The 15,042-nt window shown below is 46.9% G+C and overlaps 2 protein-coding genes across 3 annotated transcripts; both read left to right on the top strand.

Moving 5' to 3' along the window:
- Positions 1-18: 18 nt before the first annotated feature.
- On the top strand, positions 19-5,306 carry LOC119229263 (NADH-ubiquinone oxidoreductase 75 kDa subunit, mitochondrial-like). The gene is made up of 18 exons (XM_062564945.1): positions 19-492; positions 889-977; positions 1,113-1,220; positions 1,333-1,409; positions 1,646-1,727; positions 1,845-1,975; positions 2,052-2,237; positions 2,334-2,468; positions 2,558-2,672; positions 2,757-2,902; positions 2,981-3,109; positions 3,205-3,334; positions 3,429-3,589; positions 3,692-3,846; positions 3,935-4,110; positions 4,198-4,332; positions 4,495-4,567; positions 4,762-5,306. Exons 1-18 carry the CDS (start codon positions 423-425, stop codon positions 4,851-4,853), a joined length of 2,190 nt encoding a protein of 729 aa, XP_062420929.1. The 5' UTR covers positions 19-422; the 3' UTR covers positions 4,854-5,306.
- Positions 5,307-5,431: 125 nt separating this feature from the next.
- ino80da (INO80 complex subunit Da) lies at positions 5,432-12,409 on the top strand. Of its 2 annotated transcripts, XM_037489491.2 has the most exons (10): positions 5,432-5,934; positions 7,586-7,832; positions 8,438-9,249; positions 9,369-9,465; positions 9,549-9,770; positions 9,982-10,091; positions 10,198-10,331; positions 10,543-10,763; positions 10,901-11,058; positions 11,146-12,409. In XM_037489491.2, exons 2-10 carry the CDS (start codon positions 7,615-7,617, stop codon positions 12,171-12,173), a joined length of 3,000 nt encoding a protein of 999 aa, XP_037345388.2. In that variant the 5' UTR covers positions 5,432-5,934; positions 7,586-7,614; the 3' UTR covers positions 12,174-12,409. The 2 variants fall into 2 exon arrangements, with proteins under 2 accessions (XP_037345388.2, XP_062420928.1); XM_062564944.1 differs by having other exon boundaries at positions 10,901-12,409.
- Positions 12,410-15,042: the final 2,633 nt, after the last annotated feature.

Below are 15,042 nucleotides of genomic sequence, written 5' to 3'. Positions count from 1 at the left end.
CGACAGATCGCCGGGAACCGTAAATAGGTCGTACAGAAGTAGCTAGAATAACCGGGACGGACTGACTTGCCGTGTCTGACTTCGCGTTAGCTTGTTTTTTGAGTAGCTGACACTAACGCCACCATCAGAACGCGCTATAAACGAGCGACCGTTACATCTGACGTAATATGACGTGTCCGAGGTATTTCCAACGGGCACGATGAACCGGTCAGTAGGGTGTCACTAAGACGTGTTTTTTTTTTTTGGTTTTGTTGTTTTGTTTTATTTAAAACGTAGCGTCGCACTTTAGCTGCTCCGCGGTGACTGACGTCGGCTAGTTTCATTCTGCTGTTGTTTCGCTAGCTGGTCGCGAGGATGCTTTGCGGCTGGCTGTGACGCACCAGTTTTTGGAGCGTCTCACGTGACGTTGACTCTTTTCCAGCATGTTTCGTTTGCCTGTCGCGAGCCGCAGCATGTTTCCTGCAGCCATCGTCAGAGGAAGGGCAAACAAAGGTAAGAAAAAAAAAATGGCACTTTGTCTTCCGGATTCATCGATCACACGCACACACACGCACACGCACGCACGCACGTGTGTGTTGTATCTCAACACAACACTCAGGTTGTCTTCGAGCACCGGAAGCCTTGTCACTTTAGCTCCACCGATGGATTATAGGCAGGATTACAGATTTACCAGAAAGCACATCTGGTGTCAGGCTGTTACTGACTCAGCTTAGCCAATAGTACCCATTGGCCATCATTTAATAATACCGAGGATTCATTGTATTATGTTGTGTTTATATTGGGATCAATTATTATTATTATTATTATTGTTTAATTATTGGGTTCTTTGGTGAAATGAACAGTGAAGATGTACACGAAAGGATGTTTCTAAATCTTTTCTGTCTGGAGCAGCAGCAGCAGCAGCCGCCAGCAACCTCATGGAGGTGTTCGTGGATGGGGACCCCATCCTGGTGGAGCCGGGGACAACTGTGTTGCAGGTAACATGCATTACTGTGGTCCCGTGACTGAATTCACGCATACAGTCACCTGAGATAAATGGCTAAGTTGTTGGCTAATTTGTTGACCTATCGAGTCAATATCACATTTAACACTGCGTCTCCATTTGGTCATAGGCCTGTGAGAAGGTGGGGATGCAGATCCCTCGCTTCTGCTACCACGAGCGCTTGTCTGTTGCAGGAAACTGTCGCATGTGTCTTGTGGAGATTGAGAAAGTTGCTAAGGTATGCTGAAGGTTGTGTGTGTTTCTGTTCCTATTTTGGCAGCCAGCAAGATGTACTTACTTACCATACACAACTTGAAATAATCCATGATAATCTTGCATTCATCTTGCAGCCGGTGGCAGCCTGTGCGATGCCAGTGATGAAGGGCTGGAACATTCTAACCAACTCTGAGAAAACAAGAAAGGCAAGGTAGGATCAAACTCTGAAGAAGGAAATTGTATCCTCTGTGGTTCTCGGAGAGTATTATATATTTGTTTGGTTGGAAATAATATTGCTTGGTAATTCTCCCAAGTTATTTGTAGACCATTTTAACCCAAAGTGATATGATAACCCACATATCTCCCAACTGGCATAAGAAAAAAAAAGTATTTGTATGAAAGTAAACTGAAATAGTTGTACAAAAAACTCCTGTTTAATTTTAACAGAGAGGGTGTCATGGAGTTCCTACTGGCTAACCACCCGTTAGATTGTCCCATCTGTGATCAGGGGGGGGAATGTGATCTACAGGTAAAGATAATCACCACAAGTAAACAGTGGATCAGTTCGTATAGGCTTTGAGCAAAACTGATTGTTTTCTCCTAACACAAGCTTTACTCAAACAACTGAATACCATTTTGTCTGAAGGACCAGTCCATGCAGTTTGGCAGCGACAGGAGCCGCTTCACCGAGGGCAAAAGGGCTGTGGAAGACAAAAACATCGGCCCCCTTATCAAAACCATTATGACTCGCTGCATTCAGTGCACTCGCTGTGTGCGGTGAGTCACACGTCAATATCGAGAGTAAGTTGATGTAATGAAGTCCATGGAAATAAGTAGTGTTTTGCTTCGACAGCTTTGCCAGTGAGATTGCAGGTGTGGAGGACCTGGGTACCACTGGCAGAGGGAACGACCTGCAGATCGGGACCTATGTGGAGAAGATGTTCATGTCAGAGCTGTCTGGAAATGTTATCGATATATGCCCTGTGGGGGCCCTGACCTCTAAACCATATGCATTCACTGCTCGCCCTTGGGAGACAAGGTTTTTGGATTGTGCTCTACCTTTTCAGTAACTTTTGGGGGGGGGGGGGCAACGGTTAGACTTTGCTCTCACGTATTTTGTTTGGTTTCTCTGCAGGAAGACCGAATCCATCGATGTTCTGGACGCCGTGGGCAGCAACATCGTGGTGACCACTCGTGGGGGCGAGGTGATGAGAATCCTGCCTCGTCTTAATGAGGACGTTAACGAGGAGTGGATCTCGGACAAAACTAGGTACTTTTCCTTTTTTTTTGGTTTATTCCACAGTATAATCTCTGGTATTCGGATCACTGCTGAGCTCTACCTTGCTTTCCTCCCGACAGGTTTGCGTATGACGGACTCAAGCGGCAGAGGCTCACTCAGCCGATGGTTAAAAACCAGTCCGGGGAGTTGGTTCCCACAACCTGGGAGGATGTGCTCCCTCGAGTGGCCGGAGCGGTGTGTCATGACCTGCGCCCAACGTGTCTGATCGTTCGTAATTTGTCATTTTTACTTGGGCTGTAACATCTGTTCCTTTGACAGCTGCAAGGAGTGGAAGGAAATGCTGTTGCTGCCATTGTCGGAGGCTTGGTGGATGCGGAGGCTCTCATTTCCCTGAAAGATTTGCTGAACCGTTTGAATAGTGACAACCTTTGCACCGAAGAGGTGTTCCCAATAGCTGGAGCTGGGTAAGACCACAGGAAGGGCCAAACTAAAAATATGATGCAGCTGAAGTTACGTTTCTGATTTTACCTTGGCCCCTTTAGATGTGACTTGCGTTCCAACTATCTACTAAACACTGGGATTGCTGGCATTGAAGAAGCCGACCTGATGCTTCTGGTTGGCACAAACCCACGCTACGAGGCCCCTCTTGTCAACGCACGAATCAGAAAAAGGTATTTGTGGTCCTTACAGTGTCCTACCAGTGAATGGCAGATGTGTTGAATAATAATGCACGTTCTTTGATATGCTCTTGGTGTCTCTGACTCAGTTGGCTTCACAATGAGTTGCAAGTGGCTCTTTTGGGGAAGGAAGTGGACCTCAGTTACACATATGATCATCTTGGGGAGTCCACCTCAATTCTTCGAGAAATTGCGTCAGGAAAACACCCGTTCTCCCAGGTAACGCTGTGCGCACTCTCAGGAGTGCAATGAATGCTATGAGTGGACTATAATGTCTCTTCCTTGTTCCTTGGCCTCTATTCTTCTCTTGCAGGTCTTAGCCAAAGCCAAGCATCCTGTTGTTGTGGTCGGCAGCAGCTGTCTGCAGACAGAGGACGGCGCTGCGATAATGGCGGCTGTGTCGAGCATTGCTCAGAGCGCTTGCGTTAGCAGTGGCGCTGAGAAAACCTGGAAGGTTCTCAATGTGCTTCACAGGTCATAGTCTTTGAAAATCACGGGGAAAGCTTTCCGTAACTGGGAGTGTTCACGAAGGGATATTTACTGTAATATGGGGTTTGGTTTTTCCTGTGTCTTCAGGGTTGCCAGTCAAGTAGCTGCACTTGATCTTGGATACGAACCAGGTGTGGACGCGATCAGAAAGAACCCGCCCAAAGTGCTGTTCCTACTAGGAGCAGATGCTGGCTGCATTACTCGCCAAGACCTCCCTAAGGATACCTTCGTTATTTATCAAGGTCAGCTGTTTTATTGCACAGCAGCAGACATTTTTTATTTGCATTTATTGATCATTTGATTTAAATGTTCTGTACCGTAACTTCCTAGGTCACCATGGCGATGTTGGGGCATCAATGGCTGATATCATACTTCCTGGAGCTGCGTATACTGAGAAATGTAGCACCTATGTCAACACTGAGGGCCGTGCCCAGCAGACCAAAGTGGCTGTGACTCCCCCGGGCATGGCGAGGGATGACTGGAAGATCATCCGAGCAATATCTGAGGTGAAAAATATAATACAATAAAATGGCATTGTTATATTGAATAAGAAGAGGTATGACTTAATGCTGTTCATTTTCTCCGTCCATAAGCTTGCTGGAGTACCTCTGCCATATGAGACCCTTGATGAAGTGCGTGACAGAATGGCAGAGGTTTCCCCAAATCTGGTGCGATATGATGATGTCGAGGAGGCCAACTACTTTAAGCAGGCTTTTGAACTGTCTAAGGTCAGCTCTTATCTTTCCCCCACCATGTGTTGAGTTGATTACAGAAGCTGCACCAGTAAAGCTTTACTTCAGTTTCTGCGTATTTGTTTTTTTCCCCCCGATATCTTAGTTCACACGTTTCTTTATACCAATGGGGATAACTGACTTATTTATCTCTCTCAGGCAGTGGACCAGACTGGCCTTACTGGACCTTTAGTCCCTCCACAGCTCACTGTGAAGGACTTCTATATGACAGGTGGGTCACTAGGTGTCTTGGACTGCTCTCTCTAAACACAGTATCCATGTGGTTTTTCATTCCAAAATCCTGCAGGAAAAACAGCAGTGATGTGTCACCGCCTTCATTTGAATACATATATATATAATTTCATAGTGAAATAAAATAACAATACTAATGTTTCATATTGTAGCTAATTCGTCATTTGCCCACAGATCCGATAAGCAGAGCCTCCCAGACAATGGCCAAGTGTGTGAAAGCTGTCAGGGAGGGAGCACAAGCCGTGGACGAGCCAGTCATATGCTAAAAGACAATGGATAACCATCCAATCCTTTAAAAAATGTTTGTATTTATATACGCACAACTCAGCTATTTGCACATTTTTGAATTGTTTATTTTTTTAGTTTTATTATAGTTGGTGCCTCATCATCTATGCAAATTATAAAAACATACTTTATTAACCTGCAGAGTGGATATTTAAGCTAATTTACCAAATTTCCAACTATGCTTTCCCAAAAGTTTGTTTTCACCTCCTATGACTTTTTAGTAAGTGTAACTAAAGGTTTCCAATCAAATGCAGTATCTTGTCTTTTAAAGTCCCCCCCATTAAAAGTGTTAACATTATATTTTTCGATAGGAAAATGGAGGTATATTGTATTGGTATTTGTGTATGAATCATTTTTCTATAGAAAGCTTAATAAGCCTCCCAGTCTAAATGTGCGTTCCTATTAAAAAAAAATGTCAAAAGTTCTTAAAAGTACGTTTTGGTGCCACAGACGGTACTTTCTTGTGTGTGTGTGGGGGTTCGATACCAACGCGTGGCACGTGGTCCATCATCAGTGAGCAGCCGGCAGCAATAGTGGCAGCAGAAGTGCTGCAACTCATCCATAGGGAGGACATAGCCGTGGTCCAGGTGGATTCTCACTGCAACACTTTGCAGAACCCCTCAGTCAATATAAGTTCACCAAATAGTTTTTCAATGTGAAAAATGTAAACGGAACTCCCATTTCCCGAAACTGTCATCTCTATTTTACAGAAAGTAATGACATTTTTACATTGTAGGGTTTTGAAGTTGAATTTCCAATATGGTAGGAGAGGTTGTTGTTGTCGAGCGGATTGTTGTCATGTCCTCGCAGTGCCTGTAGTGGTGCTGTGAGGAGTGTGCTGTGGATCTAACAAAAATCCTCAGCAGCCTGCCTACTGCTTGTAATTTGCTCTGGATAGCCTATATTTAAATGCATCCGTATTTCAAGAGCTACAAAGCTCGATGAAGATCACTGTTATTATCCCATCTCGAATATCGATGCAGAAAAAGCCTAGCTGAATCTATTAGACATTTCGGCCGTCTATCTGGAGCGAATACCTTACACAGCTCATACCAATTCAAGGTAAGCGAAATATTTGACAGCCTCGGTCTCGATTTTTAGTGTACCGTTTTGCACTGACTTCAAACGGGCAAGCCGGCAACTAGAGGCCGCTGTGCCATCGAAGCTAATAGGCCTCTAATTAATGACTCATTTATTTTATAACTTGCTATCTGGCCAAAATGACTCGGCGCCTTACGTGGATCTGAGAAGTGATGCAATGTTGACGATTTTAAGTTCCATAGTCTGCTAATCTGACGCTATGCAACGACAGTGGCTGTAACTCGTATCGATTATGACGGAGGCCTTCGGGGACAGGCCGTAAGCCTCGTATGTAAAACCTTTGTTTGGAAGAATTTTGCTATAAATCTCCCATGTTTATTAACCGAAAAAATTACGATTGTTAACCACGATGTAATGTAATTTATGATTACACTTGCATTTTTCTTCATAAATCTAAACTGAAAATACACCTTTTTATAAGTGTTTCGGTCTGCTGATGTTTCCGTTTCCTGGTTAGCTACCGCCTACTAATTTGTGTTTTTAGCTTTGATAGCTTCTTAGCTAACTATCAGGTTTTAATTGTCCTTTTGTGTTATAAAATGAGTTTCTGCCTGAATGTAGTAATTAGTTATGTCTAGTGGATGTATGCTACACTTAACAGTTAGATCTGCTTACAAGTTCATCGAGTTAAGTTTCACATTTGTCCATTGGCTTCATGCTAATGTTGGCAAGCTAGGTCCACGGGCTCCGATGAGTACGCAAGCTAATGTCAGTCACCGTTTCTAAAGTTGTTGCGTGAACCGAAGCTGACATAAATGGTATTTAACCACAATGTCATTGTGTGCACAGCATTAACCACAGCTGTCAGAAACGTAACCCCTAACCCGCTGTTCCAACGAACTCAAACACACACGGATTCAAGTTAAATGTAGCAGCTAAGCTACTACTGAAGCCGTGTCAGATAGCGCTGAAATACTCTTTCAGCGTGTATGGAGATATTCCCGTAGCATCCTGTGTGAAAGCTTGTTTCACTTTGTTGCTTATTTTTTACTTTGTTGTTTTACTTTTTTAATTGCGTTATTCTAGTGTTCAAATAGTTTTGTAACGACGAATACACAACAGCAGGTGACCTTTTAACTTCAATCAAGCAGACTGCTGTCATGCAGGATAATGTTATACACCCATCATCTTATCTCTTAAGTGCTAGCTTGGAGGATAATTGAATAGACTGTTGGATATAATTAACCTATTCTCTCTTTGCCACCAGTTTCTCTATAAGATAGTTTGACATTGAAAAAGAGTATGTGTAGCTGCAACCGGTATTCAAAGTTTGACTGGACTAAAATGTTCACAGCTAAGTAATGGAATGTGAATTTGGTTTATACACAATATACAGTCAAATAATCATGCAACTATGAAATAGTTGTAAGTCATAAAGTGTAATTTATTTTCAACAAGACTAAAAAAATGCTAGTGTAGCAAATTAGATCGCATTGTTATGTGGGCCTCCTAAATATTTATAATTAAATACCAATAATATCAGGTCAGAGAGCTTGGTAAACTGTCACCTGTTGTTGTGAAGGTGACTATTTCCGTGCCTCTCAACCATGCGTGTGCATGCATTGTTTGCCTTAATATGTCACTGATGTTTTCCCTGACTTCTTCCAATCAGCTGATGTTGTCAAGAACAAGAGTCACGTGATGTATGAAGGCAAACACATACACTTCTCAGAGGTGGACAATAAGCCGCTGTGCTCGTACAGCCCGAAGCTCTGCAAGCAACGCAGGCTAAATGGCTACGCTTTCTGCATCCGGCACGTTCTGGAGGATAAGACAGCCCCCTTCAAGCAGTGTGAATATGTGGCAAAGTACAACAGCCAGCGATGTACCAACCCAATCCCCAAGTCAGAGGACCGCAGGTGTGTACGTTCACGTGTAGCATATTCTACTAAGGCTGAGGCTGATAATTCATTGAAATTATGTTGATGTTGTAAAGAATTTAAATATATTTGTTAATGCTGAACTGTGGGTCAAAATACCATTTAAAATGAAACACTGTTGTGCTGCAGAGATGCCCTGGCCTACACTATACACTATAGTACACAGACTTAATAAAAAGTCTTTGATTGGTATATGGTGGCGCATGGAGTAGCGTGGAACCGCAAGGTTGTCAGCTCAAATCCCCGCTGCCCCATGTGCTATGTTGAAGTGTCCCTGAGCAAGACACCCAATTGCCCCCCAGGCAAAAATGTAATGCATGGGTTACAATGCAATGTAAGTCGCTTTGGATAAAAGCGTCAGCTAAATGTCATGTAATGTATAGATCCCTGCAGACACAACGGCATAATCATTTAAATTGTTTCTAGATAAAATGACGCTAATGATGTAAAAAGGGTCATTCGCTCTATCACAAATTGTTTAGCATATAACCAGATCAGTCTCAAATAAGATATTTTACTAAATGATTTAGTACTTTTATGCTGTGCCGATTGACATATCTGGAGGTCATGCACTTGTTTTCCAGATACTGTAACAGCCACCTGCAGGTTCTGGGCTTCATCCCCAAGAAGGAAAGGAAGAAGAAGCATGACGTTTTGGAGGAAATGCGTTCCCGGGCTCACCTGGAGTCAGTGGCTCTCAACATAACTGTGCCCTCTCTGGCACTAAAAGCTCCCAACGGTCTAGATGAACTTCCACCATCTCCTCCCTGTTCACGCCTGTTGCCCCTCCCTGATGAGGAACTCCTGGACCCTTTTGCCTTTTATGAGGATGACACAGACGAGGAGGAGGTGGGTACTGCTCGGAAGGGCAGAGCCATCAAGAAGAAACTACATAGTCGGCTGGTGCTCAACCAGAATCTCTGCCATGACACGGACCTCTTCCAGCCACCCCCTGAGCACTTTAGTCCCTCGCCTGCCCCCCGTGTCCACCCTTCCTTGCCTCTCAACACTCATCTCCCACGACAGCAGTCAGGTCTTCTCCAGCCGCCCCAGCACTCCAGCGTGGCTTCCTTCATCTTCCCAGGACAGCAGCAGGGTTTATTATGCAATCCACCACCACCTCAGACGGTCAACTTTCTGCCTCCAGGGATGCCCGCTAATGCAGCACCCAGTCCAGCGCAACCCTCTGGGCCTTCACTCAGCAGGAAAATGCCTTTCACCGCTACTCACTTGCCTGTCAGTTGCAAGGACATCGGCATAAACAATACCCGGCACATGGTTGTCATGCGTCCCGCTGCCTTCTCACCTTCTGCCAGCTGCCTGGCCCGGTTGAAACATCTGGTGCAGCTCTGTGCGAAGACGCACCAGGAGCACGGAGACCTCTTTCCTCATCTAGGTGCTACTTTTAAATGCATTTACCACTCAGTTTTTCCATGCATATAAATTCACTCAGTGTAGCGATTGAGACTTGAGCCTGCCGAGATGGATGCGCTTCTCTAACAAGTTCTCTTCCAGGACTGGACTGGTCAGAAGACAGTGCGGATGATGACGACGAAGAAGACGAGGCAGAGACTTTTGTTCCTTTCCAGAGCTCTTGGAGACCACAGAATGAGTCAGTATCCTAATACCTAACCTCGCAGTGTGAAACTCGCCCTCGATGCTTCTTGTGATTGCGATCGACTGTTTCGCCCACAGGTTGGACGACGGCGGTTCCTCAAGGAGGAGGCGGCTACTTAGGCTTTGTTCGTACCTCCGGGAGAAATACAAGCGCATGTGCAGGCAGGAGCGGGTGAGCATCCGCCAAAAGAGATACCGGTATGCCTTCCGCAAAGCCTTGCTGCACGCTGCCAGTAATAACCCCGACTGTGCTGGCCAGCTGATCCAGGAGTTACGGGGCGCCTCTCGAAGCTCCTCAAGGTAATCTCCCAAACATCATGGTGATCCTTTTTCGTTTCTTTAATCTCGCAAGCCACAAATCCAACGACACCTGCCAATGTTGAATACCGACTGACTTGTTTGTCCTGCTGCCGGTGCGGCTTGCGTCGCCTGGTTTGAAACAAACGGAAACGTAACCGAGGTGGAGTGCTGTTGCTGTTGGCTCAGACCCGGCTCTTGTGTGTTCCCACAGTGCGGCTCCGGCAAGGCAGCAGAGCTTGGATGCAGGGACCTGCACCGGCAGCACAAAGGGCCAGGCCTGCAACAACAGAGCTCTGCCCTTCACTCGACACTGCTTTCAGCGTATCCTTTCCAGCTGTATTTGCTTCACTACTGCTTTTTCTTTTTTTTGTGATGGAGCACGATGATGCTTTTCTTCTAGTTTATTTCCCTTTATTGTTCTCCGTAGACATTCTATTGAATCGTTCCCAGCAGCTCTTTGCCAGTTGCACAGCCAAATTTGCAGATGGTCAGCAGTGCTCCATCCCTGTGTTTGATATCACGCACCAGACGCCACTCTGCGAAGAGCATGCCAAAAAAATGGTGAGTTTAATTTTTAATGGACAGAGGGAACAGTTTTTTTTTTCTCCCAGTTAATACGGCTAGAGAGCGGTATTAATCTTCTCCTCTTAGTCTACAAGAATTTGAATGAGCATATTTCGGCTTACTTTAATGGTCCCATGAGTGCATGAGACTGCTCCTCGCATGGGATAATGTTGGGATGACTCGAGGCCCTCTCGTGCATTCCACGCAGGATAACTTCCTGCGAGGGGATGGCAACAGACGAGTGCAGCACCACCAGCAGCAGCGAAAGCCACGCAAAAAGACCAAACCACCGGCCCTCACCAAAAAACACAAGAAGAAGAGGAGGAGAGTGCCGCGGAGGCCTCAGAAACCCATCCCTCCGGCGCTGCCGCAGGGGAACCTGGGAATGCCATCCATAAGCCTAGCGATGCCCTCACAGGCCAGCATCAGGTCTGCAACGCTTGCGTCTCTGCACAGTTAAAAATTGAGTGCGGCGAGCTCCGGTGTGGAGGAGGCCTTCGTGCACAGGCTCCTGTGGAACCCGCTGCGTGTTGCATTTCTTCACTAAACCTGTTTGGTCTCACCAGGAGCCCGTCAACTCCGGACCTGAGTGCCGAGGAGCTCCCCGACGACATCACCAATGAAATGGCAGACATTCCAAATGACCTCGAGCTGAACCAGGAGGATTTCTCCGACGTGTTACCCAGGCTACCTGATGACCTTCAGGTCTTCGACTTGTTTGAAGGTTGTCGCGAGGCTCGTTCTTTCGCATGTATGCAAGCAAAGTCCTCTCCACCTGCTATTTGTAATGTCCAATTCTGCTTGTGTTTAGGCAAGAATGGCGATTTGCTGCCTACCACGGAGGAAGCCGAGGAGCTGGTGCGTGCGCTGCAGGCCATGGGGTCCTACCCGGACTCCTTGGTTTGCCTGACCTCCATGGGAGACCTGGCCCCCTCTGAAGGAGTGGACCACCGAGCCATGGCTGTGTTCCCGGGTCCGGTCCAGCCGGGCGGCATGGGGGACCTGCTGAGCAGCCGCATCCCCGCCGGGAGCTTCGCCAGCCTCGAGCTGGAGGACAACTTGCTGCAGTCCAGCGGGGGTCACTTTCCCCCCTCGCCGCCACCGCAGCCCGCCAGCCGGCCCCAGACGTCGTGCTCCGGCCTGACTTCGTCCTCTCCTTCGGTGGCCCCCGCCAACCCCTCCCTGCTCCCCCAGACCGCCATCGCCGAGCGAACGTTTCCCCGGACGCACTCGTCCCACGCCCTGACCAAGTTGGACGCGGCCGCGCCGTCTCCCCGCCACTACAGCGGCGAGCACGTGGCGTCCCCGTACAGTGACCACATATCTTCCCCCCATGCCAGCTCCTTCCAGACAGACACCCCCCTGCTGCTGGAGGTCCCCCTCGGCGGGCTACCCGGGCCCCCGCGCTCCTCGTGGAGCAGCCTCACCCTCCCGGACCCCGCGCAGTTTGGCAATCTCATGGGATCAGAGAGTCACCTCATATCCACCTCCCTGACGACGCCCCCGGCCACCACGCACTCTGTGACGCTGCAGCCCATGGCCGCGCTCTCGGCGATGCCCCAGTGCGGCTCGGCGGGCTTAACGACGTCGCCCGCCCCGTCGTCGTCGTCGTCCTCGCTGCCATCCTCCGCGCACGACCTCCTGACCTCCACGCAGCCCAAGCAACAGCTCCCGCAGTTCAGCGCGGCCTTCGGCCACCAGTTGGCCTCCCACAGCGGCATCCCGAAGGACGTTCAGCCGAGCCACAGCTCCACGGCGCCGCCCGCCGGCTTCTCCACAGTCAGTGCCACCGCTGCCGGCGCCAACAGCGCCGCGCCGCCCTTCGCGCAGAGCAAATGAGAGGCCCCCCCCCCCCCCTCCTCCCCTCCTCCTCCCTCCAAGCTTACGATCCGGGTTGACCACCCCTCCAAATCTGCTACGTGTGTGTGTGTGCAATGTGGTAACGGTGCGCCATTTGATAACAAAATTTGCACAACCTTAACATATTTTCTATTGCCATCGTTTTAAACCCTGAAGCCAGGCGGCGCGTGGCTTTTTAAGTCTGAGCTCACTCGTCTGATGCCTTTTAGTTTTGTCAGCGGGGAGGGAGGGAGGGAGGGAGGGAGGGAGGGAGGGGGGGAGGGAGGGAGGGAGGGGGGGGGGCGGTGGAAACAACCTGATTTTTGAGGAAATTAACGGGGGGGAAATTGGCAGAAGGACCTTTTTTTTTTTTTTTAGTAGAGATTATCAGTCACAGTGCTCACTCGTCGACGTAGAAGCTCCAACCGGTGGTCGGTGTGTTTTGCTCTTGGCGTCCCGTCTTCAAACGACCAACCGGACCCCGCCTCGCACGCTCGGCCGTTGCATTTCCACCTGTTCATACGCTGCTTCTGTTCAGGTCGTGTTATTTGTGACCCATTATGTCTCGAGCTATTTAACCGTTATCATGATATAGAATCATACTGAGTCGGATTCCAGAGAATGAATTTACCAAAATGCTTTTAAACGGCTGTTTTTATATTGACTGTACTGTTTGTGCTCATCTATTGGTTTGCTCAGATGTCAAAGTTTCCGACCCCCATCATTGGCCGTGGGACTCTGAGTGGCCTAGTAGACACTTGAAGGTAACTATAGTTTCTTAAAGCAATAAAACCCATTAACATAACTAGCATTGTACAGTATTTTATTTGTCTCATTACGCGTAGCTTCACTTGTGAATCCAGCCCGGATCAGGAATACATTTAGGCCTCTATAACCGTTGTGGACCTTCTTACAGCAGATTTACTTCGCTCAGAACCAGTGATCAGGTCCGCCTTCTACTCTCGGGTTCATGCCGAGTGGATTTTTTTTTTTTTTAAGGCAAATAAACAAGTTTCAGTGTTAACGGTGGCGGCGATGATGTGCTATCCAGGGACTTTTAAGTGTCTACTCTAACAAGTGCTCTCTGGCCCACACGTACAATGGTGATTACTGACTTACACTCCAACGGAAACTCGCTATGACGTCGAGGCCAGTGAACCCGCAGAGGTCCAGGTGATTCAAACGGGATGAAGTCGTGTGTTGACCAGTGTCCGTTTTAACTCTAAAAGCTCACTTTATGGTGATTTTAAGCTAAATTATGCAAACGTGGAGTCTTATTTTAAACCCCCCCCCCCCCCCCCGAGCGATTCACCGGTGTGACCGACCCGTACAGCAGTACAGACGTGGGTCCTGATGGATATATTATACATTTGACAGGTTGAGTATTAGGAGTAGCAAGCCTCTATCTTGGTATGTTGGTGAATTGTTGTCTTCAGTGGAAACTGTCTTGAATGTGTCTCGTTTTTAATGGCTATCAAAAGGGTTGTGCGTTGGAAGGGGATCAATGTTTGAATGGTCTTTTTGTTTTTAAATGATATTCTGACGGAGTGTATTATTTTTGATAGCTATTAAACTCCAGGAAGAAGTCTTGAGATTTGCGCGGGGGGGGGGGGGGGGGGGCGGCGGCGTCATAATAACCGGCTTGATTCTCAGCGATATGAAACATAGGAATATATGAGTCACCATTTAATTTAATTTGTGGAGGAAAAACGCATCATTACACCCATGTTGTTTTTCAACACAGCTTTGCACAGGAGTGGATGAGGCTGGTGGTTGTCCAGTGTCCGTCTCGCCTTTTTTTTTCTTCTTGTCTTACGTTTTTTTTTTTTTCTTCGCTTTTGACGCTCATTAAATGAACAGCTGCCATCATTACCAGCTCTGAGCCTGCATCAGACACCCCCCCCACCCCCCCTCTCTCCCACACACCCCTCCATTTCCAGCTGTGAGAAGGCCCAGTTCTGTCTCGCCCTTCCAAAGAGAAAACACACAGCGAGGTGTAAACACGTAGCTCCACCAGAGACGGCTGTGTTGTTACTAATGGTCAGAAACGCAGTGTGAAAAAGGAAAGAGAGAAAAAAAAGTTTTTTAAAAGGCATTACGGCTGCATCTGAATAGCATGAGATTAATCACCAGTTTACCCCCAAAACCACGTAGAACAAAAAGAACAGGGCTCGTACTGTTGGCACATTTAACGGCTTGAATTCAGAGATGGCTGAAAAATTCCTATACTCATTGAATGTACTGTATTACTGTTTTTAAAGATAGGATGCGCTAATCTAGTCACCTTTTGTTATTGGTCCTTGTTTAATTTGTCTAAGGTATTTTTTGTATACAAAGGTTTACATTTTTATGTATATTTTTCTTGTGTACAAATGATGTAATATGTGTAAAAACACTGTATGTAATATCTGTATATAGTGTGAGAAATATGATCTTTTGTTTTTGGATGTATAAATAAAACTTGCTGTGAGGTATTTGCTGACTTTTTTTTGTTGCTTGCTCAGTGTGTAAAACACATGCTGCACATCTTTGAAGTTAATGTCAGGATTAAGCTTTGCTCAATTTCACAATTACGTCTTTAGTTGCTGTTTAAATTCCAGCTTTGGTACAGCTTGTTCCATTCCATGCAACAATACTTCACTGCTCATGTGTAATTATCCAACTTCCAGAACTAGTGCGGTCCATTAAATCTGTACCATGCAATGGTGCATGCAAGTATGTTATGTACTGCTGCCCAAAAGTTAATACTTCTGAGGTGTCGCTATTACTTCATAATAGACTTGAGAAGCTTGTTCCCTACTCATTGTGTGGTTTAGTAATGCGCTCCATCGATGGTTCCACCTGCAGCATTAGATTTGTGCAAAAAGGT

This window comes from Pungitius pungitius, chromosome 10 (genome assembly GCF_949316345.1).
Source record: "Pungitius pungitius chromosome 10, fPunPun2.1, whole genome shotgun sequence".
Classification (NCBI taxonomy): domain Eukaryota; kingdom Metazoa; phylum Chordata; class Actinopteri; order Perciformes; family Gasterosteidae; genus Pungitius; species Pungitius pungitius.
This window is presented reverse-complemented; position numbering and strand designations above follow the sequence as displayed.